This window comes from Equus przewalskii, chromosome 6, assembly GCF_037783145.1.
Source record: "Equus przewalskii isolate Varuska chromosome 6, EquPr2, whole genome shotgun sequence".
In the NCBI taxonomy this organism is placed as follows: domain Eukaryota; kingdom Metazoa; phylum Chordata; class Mammalia; order Perissodactyla; family Equidae; genus Equus; species Equus przewalskii.
In genome coordinates this window covers 72992337-73010984 of record NC_091836.1, presented here as the reverse complement: position 1 = coordinate 73010984, position 18648 = coordinate 72992337, and the positions used below count along the sequence as shown (strand labels likewise).

General features: G+C 36.9%; 3 protein-coding genes across 3 annotated transcripts in view; 2 read left to right on the top strand and 1 right to left on the bottom strand.

Annotated features, from left to right (window-relative positions):
• The window catches only part of LOC103553912 (olfactory receptor 51H1-like), a 60200-nt gene that overhangs the window by 22814 nt on the left and 18738 nt on the right, over positions 1–18648 (top strand). The window contains 1 exon segment of the mRNA XM_008524675.2: positions 7494–7548. The gene's annotated coding sequence lies outside the window, so the exon portion shown is untranslated.
• Positions 5928–6821, top strand: LOC103553262 (olfactory receptor 51A7-like). The gene has a single exon (XM_008523745.2). The coding sequence runs from the start codon at positions 5928–5930 to the stop codon at positions 6819–6821; it is 894 nt and encodes a 297-aa protein (XP_008521967.1).
• On the bottom strand, positions 13222–14230 carry OR51T1 (olfactory receptor family 51 subfamily T member 1). Its single transcript, XM_008524695.2, is given in 2 exon segments — positions 13222–13272; positions 13274–14230. Coding segments are annotated over 2 exon segments (1008 nt in total).

The following is an 18648-nucleotide window of genomic DNA, read 5'->3' as shown; positions in this document are numbered from 1 at the left end:
TCTGATAAGTTAAAGTTGTATGCCATCATTCAAGGAGTGACTACAAAAAGCAAAACCTAAAGGTTTAGCCAAAGAGCCAGTTGAAGAAATAAAATGGAATACTGAAACATATTTGAATTGATTTGATTTAAAGATTCAAATAAGTAAGTAACTGTAAAATAGAGAAGAGAAAGCAGACGGGACATTGAGGGAACAAATAAAACAATTATAGATAAATGTATTAATAATTACATTAAATATAATTGCTTAAAGGCCCCAATTACAAAACAGCAATTGTCACCCTGGATTAAAAAATATGCTAATTACAAGAGTTGAACTTGAAATATAAAGACACAGATAGCTTAAGAATAAAAAGATAGAAAAGATATGTTATGTATACCAATATAGGTGAATGAGGCCATATTATTATTATTATCAGAGCACATGTACTTTAAAACAAGTTATAACTAAGAAAGAAGAAGATATTTTGCAATGATAAAAGGGTCAATTCATCAAGAAGTCATAACAACCTTAATATTTATACATGTGATAGAAAAGCTTCAAAGTACACAAAGAAACTCAAAAGAAAAATAAATTCACAATCAGATCTGGGAATTTTAGCACTTCTCTGAGTGTTACTTGGGTGTACGTGGAGATAGTCGTACATTTCAGATTTCTGCATCTTACTACATGTAAATTACATTTCGATAATAAAGAAAGGGAAAACACCTTCATTGACTATCAGAAAAAAAGAGGAAACAAAGAAAAGGTGAACCTAGAACAATATATCAACTAATTTGGAATTAAATGATTGCTTGGTAGCCTCAACTGCTTTCTCTAATCCCCAGGGCAGGCTCTCTTGATATAATTGGGTCTCTAAAATCTATGGAACATTCCAGACTGAACTTTTCATGGCCTTGTGGAAACCAATGAGTTAAAACCATGGTCCTGAACCAGGCCCTCCTCTGAGAATTTTTTAAAACTTTCTCAGGGAAATCATTTGTTTACAGAGGGTAGCAGAGCTGGAAGAATTGATGTCCCATGAGTGAAAAACTCAGAAGACAGCTCAAAGAGTCTGTGATCTATAGGTAAAGGTCTTGGTCAACAGATGGTACACTGAGTCTGACAAGGCTGTGGTTAAATGGTAAGTGCAATAGGGCCCTAACATAATATTGTGCAATAACGTGGCTTTGTATCCTGAAGTGTGTTTGAAACATGAATACTCTAAGAATTAGGACTTAGAGAGAACTATGAATGAGGGTGACTGTAGAGAAGCTCCGGAATTTTGATGTAGGAGAGGCTTAGAGGTAAAAAAAAAAAAAGATTGCAATGGAGGAATGAGGAATGGAAGGAGTTTTTATTCGACCTATGTTTGTCTGACAAGAAGAGAGTTTAACAAATTTGGAGAAGCTATGAAAATTAAAAATGCACTAAATCCCCTTTTAGTCATCCATTAGCACTGTTCACTTCACCTGCCTATGGTTCATCTCAGAAAGCATGCAGTTGTTAACCCACAGTTAGACAAATTGCTAGATAGAGTCAGAACTCTATGTGAGACAGAGACTGAGAAATAGGAAAACGAGTCTGATGAAATGGTAAAACCTCTCTGTCTAAGCAAAGAACAGGAAGGCAGACACCCCAGGTCCAAAAGTCAGCTCATGGATATCACAGTCTTAGCCAGTAGACCAGAATCAGGAGAGGGCTTTAGCCTTGGAAGAAAGAGCCTTGGAAGATGAATTATGGTCTTGAGTTATCGGAAGAACATTGGAACAGAGATCAGAGAACTATGTAGTTATGACGAATGCATCATATGCGATTGGAAAGGAAGTGACAAACAGAAGAGCGTAAGGTAATGCTTGGCATTCAGCAGGAGGATAAGACACATGGAAGTTTGAATTCCACTGCTATCTCTTACTAGCTGTTTCTTTCTTTCCTAATTTATAAAACAGAAAGAATAATAGTACCTGCTTCATAGAGTTGCTCTAATAATTAAATATAATGATATGTATAAAGATTTTAAGGAGCTGACCCAGTGGCATAACGGTTAAGCTTGTGCACTCGGCTTTGGCAACCCGGGGTTTGCAGGTTCAGATGCTGGACATGGACTTGCACACTGCTCATCAAGCCATGATGTGGCAGTGTCCCACATATAAAATAGAGGCAGACTGGCACAGATGTTAGCTCAGGGGTGGTATTCCTCACCAACCCCCTCCCACAAAAAAAAAAAAAAGATTTTAAAATATCATTCATCTGAAAAGAAAGTATCCCTGCATTTTAGTTCTTTTTTTTTTTCTTTGAGGAAGATTAGCCCTGAGCTAACTGCTGCCAATCCTCCTCTTTTTGCTGAGGAAGACTGGCCCTGAGCTAACATCCATGCCCATCTTCCTCTCCTTTATACATGGGACGCCTACCACAGCATGGCTTTTGCCAAGCGATGCCATGTCTGCGCCCAGGATCCAAAACGGCGAACCCCAGGCAGCCGAGAAGCAGAATGTGCGAACTTAACTGCTGGGCCGCCGGGCTGGCCCCCTTAGTTCTTATTAGTAATCAAATTTAGGACTTTCTCTGAAGACAATTTACTTCAGAAATATTTGAGCGATTTCTCTACATAAGCCACTATACTTGGGAAACAAATGCATTGGGAGGTTCTTGAGGATAACTGTTGCTAGTAGGAGGATTATTATGTTTCAGACTGATCAGGGCTTTGTCAACTATGTCTCTTATCCTCAGAGTAAGTCTATTATTTTAGTGTCTCCTGTCCATCAGTAATGCTATGAGACTTCACAGATAAATATTTATCTTGAAGTTCACAAAAAATTGGAGCAAACATTTTTAAGGCAAAGCTATCTGCATGTAAAACTTGTCTGACACAATGTCTATCACTTAGTAATAGTTCCCAATGTTCTCTTTTATCCCTTTTTTTAAATGTCTACCCCTCCTTTTTTTCTCCTCTCAGCTTAAGCACCATCTTTTTTCATTTTCTTTTTTTTTTTGCTTACTGAGACTTTATTTATTTTTTATAGAGATAACATTGGTTTACAACATTATATAAATTTCAGGTGTATATCGTTATATTTTGATTTCTGTGATGACTACATTGTGCTCACCACTCAAAGTCTAATTGCCATCCATCACCATAAAAGTGCTATTTTACCCCTTTTTCCCTCCCCCTCTACCTTCCCCTTTTGTAACCACCAATTTATTCCTTGTGTATATGCGTTTATTTGTTGTTGCTATTTTTATTTCCTACATACAAGTGAAATCATGCATTATTTGACTTTCTCTGTCTGACTTATTTCACTTAGCATAATGCCATCCACATTGTTGTAAATGACAAGATTTCATACTTTTTTACAGCTGAGTAGTATTCCATTGTGTATATATATATATACATATATATATATATATATATATACATACATACTACATCTTTTTTATTCTTTCATCCATTCATGGGCACTTAGGCTGTTTCCAAGTCTTGGCTATTGTGAATAATGCTGCAAAGAACATAGGGATGCATAAATCTCATTGATTTAGTGTTTTTGTGTTCCGTGAATAAATACCCAGAAGTGGAATAGCACGATCATATGGTTCTGTGAGCCACTGTAGCAAATTCATCAAACTCACAGAGCGGGTTGTGGGAACTTCTGATATATGGCCAGAAGTCAGAAGTACAGGTAACAACCCAGATTAGTGACTGGCTCCCAAAGTCCAAGGAGGGGGTTGTGGGGCCCTCCCATCTGTGGCTAGTTGGTCAGAAACACAAGAGACATCCTGGACTTGTGATTGGCATCTGAAGAAGGGGCAGTGGCAGTCTCAGGACCGAGCCCTTAACCTGAGGGATCTGATGCTATCTCTGGTTAGATAGTATCAGAATTGAGCTGGATAATTTTAGGACACCCTGCTAGTGTCCTGAAAATTGCTTGGTGTTGTGCGGGAAGCCCCCACATACACATGTTGCAACTGAGTCTCAGAACTCTTTTAGTCATAATGTATTGAAATAGTTTCTAAAATTATATCAACAACTAATAAACATAAGATTCACATTGAAATGGATCAAAACTGTGGAGTAACTATGTATTCGTTATAGTTTTTAATATCGGTAAGAATGCAAATATACAATTAATTGTGATCCTTAGATTACAGGGAAATGACAGAGACAGCCAAAGTGAAAAACTTACCTTTCCACATCCTCAAATCAGAGAAAATCTTCACATAGAATTTATGGATAATGCCTGCTCTGAAAGAAGGAGAGAATCTTCAAATACCTACTCAGAGGGAGGAAATAATTCCCAAGATCAGTTCAGTTAAATGGAAATCAATTCAGTTTAATGAGATCTGATTAATAATGTTTGGATGTGTACTATTTGCCGGGAACTATGTGTGGTGCTGACAATGTCAAGATCATGAGACGTGATCTGTGATCTTAATGAACTTACTGCCTACTGTGGAAGGCAGACAAGTAAACAACAAATCATAGGACCATTGCGGTACTATCACAGAATTATAATGCAAGTTATAGTAGAGGAACATAGACTCTGCTTGAAGTCATCAGGAGGGAAGACTTCAAGGAGAAGATGCTCATGAGATGACCTAATTAGAGTTGACAAAGAGCTAATAATACTGTCTTAAAGAACCCTTGCATACTGTCACCCTAGGGATTTTGGAAGTGAGAGAGTGGCCAATACCCAGATCATGACATAACCAATGCTTTATCCTTTTAGGAAGGCAGCTCAGGTCTCCTAGAAGAGGATTTGTCCTTAATGACAACACATTAGTGTGTCATTCTGGAGGATGGACTAGTTGGAAAGTTTGTGTTTCTGATTCCTAATAGTCTAGAGAGTCTTCTGACAAAGCCCAAGCTTCTCCCTAAATTTCTCTAAGCAAAAAGAGGAGAAATTGATTTGCTCTATGAATCTTGGAACTGCATTGCCACTGATGAACTTAATTCCATAAAGAAAGAGAAAACTCTCAAATGTACCAAGTTAACTCAGTTGTCTGTGAAAAAATTCTATATTCGTAGGACAGCTGTTTATCTTACAGTATCAGAAAAAAAATGGATCCAGACAACACCAACACCTTAAAAATGAATAATCCATAGGAGTGCTCTCCATATTTCAGCATGGTAAGAGAGAAAGGATTCTTGCACTTCCTATACATGCCAACACAGACTCTCATAGATATAAAATGGCCTAGTCAACTGGACTACGGGCCAGCCATGGCAGGTGGCAAAGTTACAGACATAGTATGCTCTGTACAAGAAGATTGCATTTTTCTGCTTCCATACAAGATAGGATTTTTCACTGAACTATAAGAGAGGGTTAACAGTCAAGCACATATGACTTATTTTCTGTCCTTTTTTCATATTGCTTCCTGTAGAGAACTTGTGAGTAGAATCAGCTTTAGAAGCTCAAGGCCTGGTCTGAAAATGTTTGAAGTAAAAGACTAGAAATTGGAGAAACTACTTATCTGCTCTCTCAAAATCTAAATCCTGCCTTTTTCTTTGTTTCTTTTTCTTTTAGTTCTGGGTTCACTCTGGACCACGCAAAAAGAGTTATCTTGTAGTTCAGCCTGACTGTACAAAGGTTTTCACTGGACTAGGGATGGAAAGGGGCAAAGCCTGATAGTAAAAGGGGAATTTATTTGCAGGTCACTGCTCTTTATGTGGGTACTTTTTCCTGGGGACCTTATGGAGTAATGGGATTGTGAAGATAGTACCTATATTCCTAGTTCTCCTTGTCAATTAATACATCTGACTCTATTATCAATAGTCTGTTTGGAACAAATTCCTCATTCTTTTATTCCTTGATATAAGAAGTTTTTCAGAGTTGTATTTTCTTTGTTTATGTCTCAGACAAAATTGTTAAAAGGAGGGAGATGAGAATAATAGACCTATGTTGAAAATGTCATTTCAGGTCTGGGAGTAAATACTTTCCAACTGATTTATCATGCACACTCTCAATTCCTCTAAAATTGAAATCACCACCTTCTTCCTGATTGAAATCCCAGGACTGGAGCATGTTCACATATGGATCTCTGTCCCCATCTGTCTCATGTATTTAGTGGCCATCCTCGGCAATTGCACCATCCTCTTTGTGATCAGGGTGGAGCCCTCACTCCATGCACCTATGTACTATTTTCTTTGCATGTTGGCTGTCTCTGACGTGGGCCTGTCCTTCTCATCCCTCCCCACTATGCTGAGGATCTTTATTTTCAATGCTACAGGAATTTCCCCAAATGCCTGTTTTGCTCAAGAATTCTTTATCCATGGCTTCACAGATAGGGAGTCCTCAGTGCTCCTGGTCATGTCTTTTGACCGCTTTTTGGCCATACGCAACCCTCTGAGGTACAGCTCTATCCTCACCAATGTCAGAGTTGCCAAAATGGGCCTGGTGTTTCTCATTAAAAGTGTGCTTTTAGTGCTCCCATTTCCTTTCACCCTCAAAAGATTGACGTATTGTAGGAAAAGCCTACTTTCTCACTCCTATTGTCTCCATCAGGATGTCATGAAGCTGGCCTGCTCTGACAACACAGTGAACTTTTTCTATGGTTTCTTTGTTGCCCTCTGTATGATGTCAGACAGTGGATTCATTGCTGTGTCCTATGTATTCATCCTGAAGACTGTGATGGGAATTGGATCCAATAAGGAGAGGCTCAAAGGTCTCAATACCTGTGTCTCACACATCTGTGCTGTGCTCATCTTCTATGTGCCCATTATTGCTTTGGCCTCCATGCATCGCTTTGGCAAGCACAAGTCCCCAATGGCCATGATTCTCATTGCTGACATTTTCTTGCTAGTGCCACCTCTGATGAACCCCATTGTGTACTATGTGAAGACGTGACAAATCCGTGAGAAGGTTCTGGGGAAACCGGGTCTAAAATAAATATTTTGGAAAAAGTGAGGCAGTATCAGCCAGGATCAGAGAATAAAATAATATCTTTCTAAGCAAAGTGTTAGGGAATTTTCATTATTATATTTCTTAATCATCCTTATAATTAGTACAACGTATGGGCTGGACACTGAGGTCTATGAACTTAGGACAGACAGGGGCATTGAGAGGTGTGTATGGGACAATTTTGCATTACTAAAATCATGAATCAATATGCTAATACGCAATTCTAGTTACACTGTTTATAGCATACAAATAAATACACATGAATGTAGAGATTGTGCCCCCTTATAGAGAATGCATACTAAAGAAGCTGGAGGTTAAAGGATGTTACCCCAATGCAGTTATTGATTTTCTTTCAGGCAGCCTTCAGACATGTTGTATTTGTTGAGGGGCCTTCAGTCTATTTAATGCAAATTCTTGATTTTCAATTTAGGTGAAAGGAGTCTATTGTCAAGTGTGAATTGGTTAAAGATTTTCTCTGTTTGCTCTTTCCTTAACAATCAAATAAGGACAGCCAGTGATTTTTGCTTACCTTAGAGCTCTCATAGCTTTGAATCATGACAATAAACTCTCACATAATGTTCTTTAGACCGACCAAATTTTCTCTTTATGTTACAACAGGGTTCCAAGAAGTCATAGTTAATAAAAGGAGAACAGAGGGACAATTCTGCTATTGGTAAGAAATAGGAAAGCTAGTAGTACAGTAATTTTTAAAGCACTGATATTCTTGATTAACTGTTCTAAAATATTGGTTCTAAAATAATGGCTCTCCTGCTTGTATAGGTGCTTAGTATTTTGAACTATGATATGTTCAATTGCACTAAATAACCTAGAGATAATTTTAAAGTAGCAGAAAAATGACCATATATTAAGCAACATAAAATCATATTCGTGTGTATGTAGTTCAGCTAAAAGTTTAGAAAACATAAATAGGCAACTAAAGATGATTGGCTATCTTAAATTATTTTCTGTAAAATTCATTTGTTTCATGTTCATTTTTTATCTGTGAGTACTTAGCAGCAAAGGTATAAAACATAAAATTTAGAATAAGTCAACCAAACTTTAACAATTTTTTACTATGAATTGGGAGAAAACTATTATTAATAAACTTCAATGTTATCCTGCCTGAGTTGAACTCACAGATAATTACTATTATTTCTGTTTCAAAAAGCCATTTTGAAGGAGTTATTCTCTGAATATTAAATATTCTTATAGATATTCTGTCCCCAGGTGAATTGAACTGAGTTTTTGTTGTTCAATGGCTGACCCCATTTATCTGCCATAGCTTCATCAGGGAGGGGGGAACAACCTTTCATGACTCTTCCCAGGTTGTTTCCAATTATATTATAATTATGAGTTCACATGTCTGTCTCTCTTGCTTATATTTTGTTTCCTTAAAATAATTGCATCCATCAAATTTATTGGCATATCTCCAGTACTTACACAATGCATATAAATGACATCTTGATAGTAATCTGACACCTTTCTTAACTCATTTTGAAAAATAAACAAACAATCATAACAACAATAAAAAATCCTTTCATAACTCAGGATATGAAGATAAACTACAAGCACACAACACATCTAGAATGAAAGAAAATCTATTGCCCAAATCGGTAAGGATTAACAGAAATTTTAAGTCAAAGAACCTGTCCTGAGAAAACAGCTCATATCTTATTTAACAAAAAAAAGCAAACAGGTTGTCAAGAAAGAACCAAGAAAAACACTCATCCTCCTTTTAGTATTTGCCCTCAACTTAGAAATTTAAATCTTTCACAGAAAGAAGCTGTTCAAGGTCTAAGATGTCAATAAATGTCATTTCTGGATCATAAGAGTGACTAGGCTAAAAGTTTTCTGTTTTCCTCAATTATCATACAGGTTTAATGCATTGCCGATTAAGCTTCCAGTAATATTTCTTTGAGAATTTACTGAAATAATTCTAAAAATAGATTTATGAGAGTAAACTGGAAAATATAAGATAAAAATATATAGAAACTATAATGAGCTCCATGTGATACTGACTTTTATTAAATAGCTATAAAATTGTGTATAGTCTGGTCAACAAATCAATGGGAAGAATGAAGAAATAATAAACATACTGCAATATACCATCCATGGTATATTGCATAAAACAATATATAATGAAGGAACATTAAAATATCATTTTTTATTTTGCTTTCTTTTATTGAGGTACAACCTACATATAATGTTATATTAATTTCAGTTTTACAGCATGATGATTCCATATGTGTATATATTGCAAAATGATTACCACGGTAAGTCTAGTTAACATCTGTCATCATACATGGTTACAAAATTTTTGAAAATAGATTACATAAATAATACTAGTAGAAAAAATTACTACCTATTTAGAAAACCATGTTTGTGTATCATGTGTTATCAGACACAAAAATAAACTAAAATAAGAACTAAGTTCAAAGATAAGTTAAAATTCTATTTAAATATAAGTAAATAAATTAAATCATCACTAGATGGGAACAATTTTCAAGGAAAATAACAAATATTAAAAACAGAAAGGAAAAGTGTTACATTGTTTTACTAAAAAGCTATTAGGTATACGAATAATATTTAAATAGTTATAATTTAGAAGATAATAACAATAAGGTATATTCAGTGCTTACCGGGTACCAGATATCGGGCTAGATATTTATCTATACTAACTTCACTAACTTTTGCAAGAACATGGGAAGGTAGATTTTATTACATGCCTCTGTTTTGTGAATTAAGTTAAAGCTTTTAGAAGTTAAACCACTTTTTCAAGGACACAGAACTATAAGGTGTTACAAGCTTTAATCTAAATCTGGGCGATATGTTTCCAGGGCCTACAGCCCCATCCACTACACTAGACTATAATTTTGCTTCCTTCTAAATTTAATAACTCATATTCTAGGAAACTAAGAACATAATCAGAGTTGTGATCAAGTACGTCCTTATCAAACTACATATCAAGAGTTATTTTCTATGATAAAAATACTGGAAACTACTGAAATGTCAAGTAACAGGAAATGGTAACATAAACCGTGATATACAAATATTATTAAATATTATTCACCTATGCAACACAGCATCAACAACTTGGTGATATTTGCTAAGTGCTGTATTAGGTGTTAAGGATTAAATGAAACATAAAACAAGGAGCTTACAGGCTGCTGATGGAAGAACAAGTAAATGAATAATTAAATCCACTGAGTAAAGTGTGGTAAGTTTAAGCTTGAGTGTGAGAAAGGACAAACAAAAGAATGGCAGCTTGCCCATTTTAGCAACGAATCAAAGGTGAGCTTCCTAGAGGAAGTAAATTATAGTATAAAATATAATTTAATAGAAAATAATGAATAATATCAAACAAATTGTAATAATAGTATATATGATAATAGAGTGTACATTATTATCTTAGTTCACAAATATATGTGTGTGTGCGTGCAAGTTAGCTTATTAAAAAAGACTAGGTCATATATCATAAAATCTCTCATTAGTAGGATTGTGAATGATTTTTGTTATCCTTTTAATACTTTCCAAATGTCTCAATATATTTGAAAAATTGTAATTATATATAGTATATATACATGTGTGACATTTATAATTAATTATGTAATTATAATTAAATACATTCCTTGAAATAACAACAAAACAGAAATTCACGTCCTATTAACAATTACCATAGGGATGAGGTACACTGATGAAAATGTGTTTGGTATTGAGAAGGCAAGTGGCATTTTAAACCAGATATGAAAAGTACGTTTGGAGTAATAAAAGATTAATGCACATATGGCTGACTGCTTTAGATACTGATGATCATAAAACTGGAAGAATGATTGCACATTTCTACAATTGTTCATCTAAAATCTTTAGAATTGAAAATTTTTAATACTTTATAAAAGCCCCACAACCCTTGAGGCATTACACTGTCTTCAAGTAAAGTTATATTTCTGAAGTGAAATGTGTGAATATTCATTCAGTGTGCGATAAATAACGACCATAAATATATTCACGTTAGTTCAGGTTAGCTTTTGTTGCCAATAAGTTTTGGCAATGAACTTATCAAATTAAAAAAAAGAAACAAAAAACTCTGTTTCCAGATGTTTTTAAATTCATGGATTATGCATAGAGTTGTGGAGCTGCAAAGGAAAACTTTTAGAAAGATCTTCCAATGAAGCAACGAAAGAGCCATTGATATTGGTAAAAGCTAACGAGGAAAAGTTTGAATGGCCAGATTAGGACGTGGTCTGGGATGTCTACTCTGCCACAGGTTGATTTCGGGGTCAGAGTCTCTGTTGTAGTGTGACGCTCTCTAAGGAAAATTCCCTTTTCTTTCTCCTATTTTATGGTTCTTCATCCCCACTGGCCTTTCTTAGCTGTCTACAAGCTCTCTTCCATCACTAGGCACAGCAACGTCTGGGCTCAAAAACATAAATATTGAAAAATATTGTTTGGCATTTTATATCATTCCCCATAGTCACCAGAGATTACCATGTAACCTTACCGGGCACTTCTAATATACTCAAGTCTGACAATTTTCTCTGCCCCACTCCTATTCCTCCAATTCTTATCTAAATTAAGATATCTAAAATCTTTGCCTAAATTCACAAATTCTCTTACTTAAGTCTCTTTCCTTAAGGTTGTTTTATTCTGGGTTTACTAAGATGCTGTCTGTCTAAGAAAAAGTCTTCTATTCTTAATCCTTGTTCTGAAACAAGATATCTAGAAACTAGGTGCACTTGGGACTCAAACTTTTGTATGTTAGCCATATTTTGTCCCGTTGAAAAGGATAGAATCAAAGGGACATTTATTTGGTAGCAACATGAGGATGGACAATTGAAATTTGAAATACTGAACGGTGGTATAATGGAATACAAAGACTTCCCACAAAATGCATAAGGCCAAGAGAGGTTCTTGCTTTAACACTGGCCTCCGAGTCTGAAAAACTGAACTTTATTTCCAATTGCACTATTTTCTGGATAGTCCCACACTGGTTTTTTACCTCTTAAAATACTGATTTCGACACCCTCTTGCGTGATGTTTAAGCAACACGAGGGAGATATCAAAAGCACTTGAATATCCTGCATAAAAAAGAAGTTGTACAAATAATTGTAACTATAGATGATAAATGGAAATCAGTGTTAATGATTAGAGAAAATGGGATGGGTTTCAGGTAAAGCAGAGTCATAAAGTTGTCAGTGCTTGAGCTGAACAGAAAGCTGAGGCAAACAAACCAGAGTTTGGGAGCGGTATTCCTTGTCTGCCAGCAGTAGAAAGTCGATGTAGAGGGAGGAGACATGTGGCTCAGGTCAGAATATCTTCCTGGTCCACTGTACTCGGACAACAATTATCCTAAGTGGAAGAAAAGTTTCATAACTCTGCGTGTGAAAAAAAAGTTAGGAGAATTCTCCCAACATCCTATCAACCTTATACTGAGGTTACTTCACAAAACTAATATTGTTAATCAAGGTAATCCAAAGGTTCCTTATTAAAAAGTGTCAAAGTCACTGTGCATTTCTACAGTGAGAAGTATACCAAAAGGTTGTGTTGCCTAACAGCTAGGTAGAAAATTAACAATCCAAGAAAAGAGGGCAAAAAGAAAAAAGGTGCAGTCCTAAGACAGAGCAGACACTAAAGAGGGGCTATGGAATGAGAATCAGAACTGTATTAGAATATCTAGGAAATGGGAAAAATAATGAAAGGTGGCATGTGAATTTGTATATTGGACTCATTGGAGGTATAACTAATAGAATTGTGAAATTCACAATTGGAATTGTGAAAGTTTCACTTTTGCTAAGGAGAAAAGGGATTAAAGAAAAGATAGAGGTTCTGAGAGTGCATCTGTAAGGACACGGGGCTCTCTAGAGGTGACTATAGGAACTGAAACCAGTGTGCAAGAATTTCCCGGTTTAAATTACAAATTTCTATGTGCATGCCTTTACGTACACGTGCAACTTTTCCATTTACCAGCTCAAGGAAAAATCTTCATTGCACCCTGGGAAATTTGACCACAGAAACAAATGATTTTGTTCAGCTGAATGCAAAAACAAAATTATTGTCATTTATTTTTGGTCTAAGAATTATTGTTTTTAAGCAGATGATTAAATTGGAATAAAATGATCTTATTGTGCTTTCAGTACATGCAGAAGTCCATGTAATTGTTTTAAATTTTTGAGGGACATATACACAATTAATTTGGTTTTGAATTGTAGGGTTTCTTTTAAATTCTTTGGCAAGCTTAGGGGAAAAATTAATCTCTTCTTCCTGTCCTACAATTTAATGGAAATTGCCTCAGTAACCAAAATGCCTAAGGATGACATGGACTCAAATCCCTTTCCTACTCAAATACAATTTATGTACTAGCAAGTTCTCCACTTCCATCCCACTCTCCTCTGAGATCTCTTCACATTGGGGCCCCGTGAACACTTAGACTGGAACAGCCGGAGCACAGCCCGGCGGATTGTCCTGGTCTTCAAACTATAAATGATAGGGTTCAGTACAGGCGGTAAGAGCAAATAAATATTGGCCAAAACACTACAGATCACCCTTGGGGTGGAGCTGAGGAGGCGGTGTGTAAAGGACAGGCTGATCATCGGCACGTAGAAAACAGTGACAGCACAGATATGACACACACAAGTATTGAGAGCTTTTTGTTGCTTCTTAGGGGCCACAATGCTCAGGACAGTACGCAGAATCAGGACATAGGAAAAAAGAATGAACAATAAGTCAGTGCCAGTCAGGTAGAGCTGAAGAAACATGCCTAAAAAGCTACTGATCCAGGGGTTGGAATATGTGTATTTGATCACATCTGAATGGTAGCAAAATGGGTGGGAAAGTTCCTGGCCTCCATGAAACGATACACTCTTCAAGGCTAGAGTCATGGGAAAGATGAAAATTACTTGTCGCATGCAGATGACCAATCCAATCATCATGATTATCTTATCTGTGAGGACAGTGGCATACTTCAGTGGGTTACAAATAGCCATGAAACGGTCAAAGGCCATGGCTACCAGCACTGAGGACTCCAGGAAGGAGAAGCTATGTACAAAAAACATTTGAATGAGGCAAGCTTTAAAACTGATCTCCCTGGCATGAAACCAGAGAACCCCAAGCACAGTGGGGAGGGTCGAGACGGTCAGACATAGATCAACAGCTGACAGCATGGAGAGGAAATAGTACATGGGCTTGTGGAGACTCCGCTCAACAATGATGACAAACAGGATCATGCTGTTTCCCAAGAGGGCGACAGTGTAGAGACAGCAGACAGGGATGGAGATCCAGACATGAGCAAGTTCCAGCCCAGGGAACGCAGTGAGGAGGAAGTTTGAGGAGGAGGAGGTGGTGTTATTGTAAATTACCATGGTCGGTTGGGGACAAGCCCTGAAAAGAGAAACAATAACGATAGTGATTGTCATTTTGATCCTGTTTTCAAGCCGTAATTCTTTTATAAACTCTTCCCAAAGTACACAATTCTTTCTCTGTATTCCAAACCCCCAATGTAATTATAGTACCTATCACATAATTCTACAGGATCTTGAATTTTTCTTGTCAGAATCTGGCCCCATTTTTCTCCCTCTCTCTATTATAACCATCAATCTCTCTAGGCTCATCCCCACCCTATTGCCCAGATTCATCCTGATTTGAAGTAGGAAATGCTTATAGACTTATGTCACATGCATGCACCCACACCAACAAAACAACAGCAATCATAATTACAACCAATGAGTCTTTGTATTAAGTCTCCAAGCTATATAAGTTTCTCCAGAAATAATGGAGACACATCTGAGAGCCACTGGGCACCTGTGGTGGCATACTCCATGATGTCCTTTCTAGAAGTTGGTCTGGGATATCGTATTCAGAGTTATTCTTGTACCCAAATCATTAGCCACCCTCTTCTAGCAGATTGTTAGGAGTCTCCTTTTGGTATCAGGGTTTCTTTATTCCTTTTTCTATAAGGGAATAGTTCCTATAATTCCTCCATTCCCCACTCCACATGTGTATGGGACTTAGATTCATCTTGTGCTCTAATTCTATTTCTCTGTGTACTTTTCCAGGTCTACTGAAATAACTGGGTCTTGTTCTCCTTTTCTCCATCTTACACGTTGGGGTACTTGTTTCTCGTCCTTCCCATGGATATCTTGCATGTGACTTTGAACTAACTCACTGTGAGTAGAGTGCCCTAATGAATCTTATGAAAAAAATCCAAACAATATTCTGAAATTCAGGATGTTAGGCATCCTAATCTAGGCATAGTAGATAAGACTTGACAAAACAGCCATGTGAAAGGCTTGGGAAGCAGTCAGCGGCATTTGATAAATCATTTTTGTAAAAAGCATGAACAAGATAGAAATAGAGACTAACAGCTAAAAGAGAATCACTCAGGGACAGGCACATTGAGGTGACATCACAAATTGGAATATCAGGTACTTCACTGCGTGAGAAAGTCCATAGAATGGCACTGCAAAGAAAACAGAGATGGTGTCATATGGGAGGCAGAATCTGGAATCTAAATTTAAAAGGACCATTACAATTCTATTCAGGACTTTTTCACTGAGTGCTGATGTCATCATTGTTGATTTTTAAATTTTTACTTAGGACATTTAGTCATCAAAAGAACTAATGAGGGATGATATACCTATCCCAGTTGTCATGTGTATATGATCAGCCATGAGTATTCTTATTTTTTAGTAATCTAGCCTTTCTGCACTGGTGACAGAGTGGATACAAAGGATTTTCCAGTACCAGACTCTGCAGTTGCTATATAAGGATAAACATGAAGAGTTGTTAGTTATTGTCTCCCCCTTCTCTAGTCTACTGAGGATAGGGATAGAAATAATCACTTGTTACTCCAAAGGGGAAAAAAAAAGCTAGTTGATTTTTCTGCTATAATAATTAATATTATTATATGTGGTTGAGAAAGAACACTAAGAATCAGGAAAACTAGTGCCAAATGAAATACGGATTATGAACATGCTGAGTTAAATCAACTACTCAGACTCTGAAGGACTATTTTAGTGCCATTTACTGTGATGACATCCACAGAGAAAGAAATGAGTAAAGAACAGTTTCTGCATTCAAAACTCTCTCAGCCTAGTGGAACGAATAATGTGAAAAGCCAAGGCAAAATACTAATGAAAGGGTATTATACTATGGGGAAATGAGGGAAGACTAGCCAGATAAGAAAACCAAAAGCTGTTGAGATTTCTGATTCATTCTTCTTCTTCTCAATCTGACAAACATGAATATTAGGGAGTGAATCTCCTTCTCTGTGATAACCATCCAAAAATCTCTCTTCAGCAGGAAATCAATCTATTGACTCTCCTTCAACAGTGCTTTAGTAAAATGCTTTTTATAGCACTAAAATTCTCTTGCTTGATCACGTTTCTTTCTCCCTCTAGATTACTGGCTCCCTGGGAATATAAAATATATGTGTTCACCTTTTATTTTCTCCAGAGACAAGCACAAGTGATTGGTACCTTAAAAACTCAAAAATCTAATTTACATTAGATGTATTGATGGATGGAGAAATAAATGATAGGTGATAGAGAGATGGATAAAGACTAGATGAGAAATATAAATAGAGCCTGGAAGTTTTGGAGGAAGGATAAGTCAGAGGGAAATCATTTCCCTAGACACCAGGGGACCTAAGGAGAGTAAACCTCCCCTCGCAGATTAGGGGAAGAAGGAGGGTAGGTTAAGGGAAAAAGAAAAGAATTAAGATTTCTTGTATATGTCCATATTTGCTTGCCATCTTACATAAAATTTTATATAATCCCAGGAAAAAATGATATAGATGTTTCTCTCCTATTTTAAAGAAAGGAAATGGACCCGGCAAGGTAAAAATAGTATATCAAAGGTAAAATAGATACAGATTCAAAATTCAAAACCAGATTCACCAACTCCATAGTCTACTATATGCCGTTAACCTATAGGCCATTAGAGAAGCCAGGCTTATGAGAGAAGTTGAACATTAGGACAGTCTAATTTTCTTCTTTTAAAATACAAGAATTGTTTATATTCTATTGTATATCTATATAATTTAGTGGAGGGATAAGGATAAGAAATAAATAACGGAGAGAACATTGTACTCCTGGATTATTTAAGGAAGAATATTTGTGAAGTCAGTCCATGTGTTTTAAAGATGCATGTGAATGCTCACATACGTTTGTATTGTATATACAGATGTATCTAGAGAGGAGTTTAGGAATGGAAGAGTAATCAAGAGATAAGATAACTATAAAGCAGACACCAGTTATCTTTTCTTTTTTGAACTGTATCTCATAAAGGACAAAAATATGACACTGGATGATTTAAAGGGGTAGGAGGAAAGGAGACAATGGCTCATCTTGCTGCTGAAGAACTTGTTTCCTAGGGAATGCAAATATGTTGACAGGAGAAGGATGAGAGAAAAGTTGAGAAAGCTGAGAGCTTTCTCTCCAAATCCAGTAAGCTGATACACTCTGGAACCAGCTGTAGGACAAAATTCAGTGCCTCAACTTATTAAGATTTTCTCTGCACTGTTCACTAAACAAAAGAATATGCTAGTGCTTTCTATCTTCAGTTCTCCATATGACTAGCCAGAAAGAAACTCACATCTACCAATTTATATACAGAAGGCTAGATTAAATCACTTGGATAAGATCTACCTAATTCAGTAAGTTGGTGATCCAAAGGTCAACCTCCCTGCTTTCTGGTATCAACAATGGTGTAGACCCATCCTCTTCACTTACCAATCCCCACCTTCCATTCATTTCTCAACACTGAAATCTATTCTCTCCATAATGTGGAACCTACCCTGACAGCTCCAGGCCATGTTACCCTAAACCCCCAGCCCTGCTTCTAAATCTCTACACCTCTTCATGCTTGGACTTTTCATTTGACTGTTAATAATGAAGTATGACTGATATTGGTAGTTCGTATATGCAAGTGTCATCTCTTATCTGCCTGGAGTGTGAGTTCCTTAAAAGTTTGTGGTGGATACCTGCTTTTCTTCTCTCAATGCTAGCTGCTGAAGTAGGATCTGGAATAACAGAAAGCTTCAATAAGTAATTCTGACTATTGCTGAAAGGTCATGGCCATGAGGAGAGAGTTCAAAGTCATATCTCCTTTTTTATTTCTCTTTCTGTTCCTTCTTATCCTCCATCTCCATTTCTCAGTTTGTTCTAGGCTCCATTACACCCCTCCATTTCTTCATCCCACATTCCTTGTAGCTCCCATCATTTAATTGCTCTTCTCCCTTTCCTCCTTCTCCTAGGGTTCCTCACTCTTTAATCTCTTCCCCTTCCATCCATCCATGCACTCTTCTTACCTGCTTACATCAGCAAGAGACACCATCAACTTCTCTTCAATCTCCTCACAAAGCAGGAACTAAACCAGCTCCCAAGGGTGAGGGCTTTATAGGAAGCTCAGTAGAGTCACCAGGAAACAGAGAGCTATCTTCATTAGTGAGCGAACTTGTTGAAGCAAGAGTTATGGGACCCATAGGAACATATTCCTCTGTAGCAGCACAGACACATCTCCCTGACACAGCTTCAAACCCTGCTCCCAGCCCCAAGCAAACGCCATACATCAGGGGCTGTAAGCAGAGCCCTAGCCCTGGGGGCTGACAATAATGGGTGTCTTCAAAATCTTCCTGCCTGGGTCAGATAACTATAACCATTCTTCTTCACCCCGCCTTAGGCTACAGATTCTCAGCCAGGGAGCCAGAGTAGGATCAGGAGAGTGCAAAGTCATCGGTCTGTTCTCTGCTCCAATATGTACTCTTCCTAACTGGTCTTGT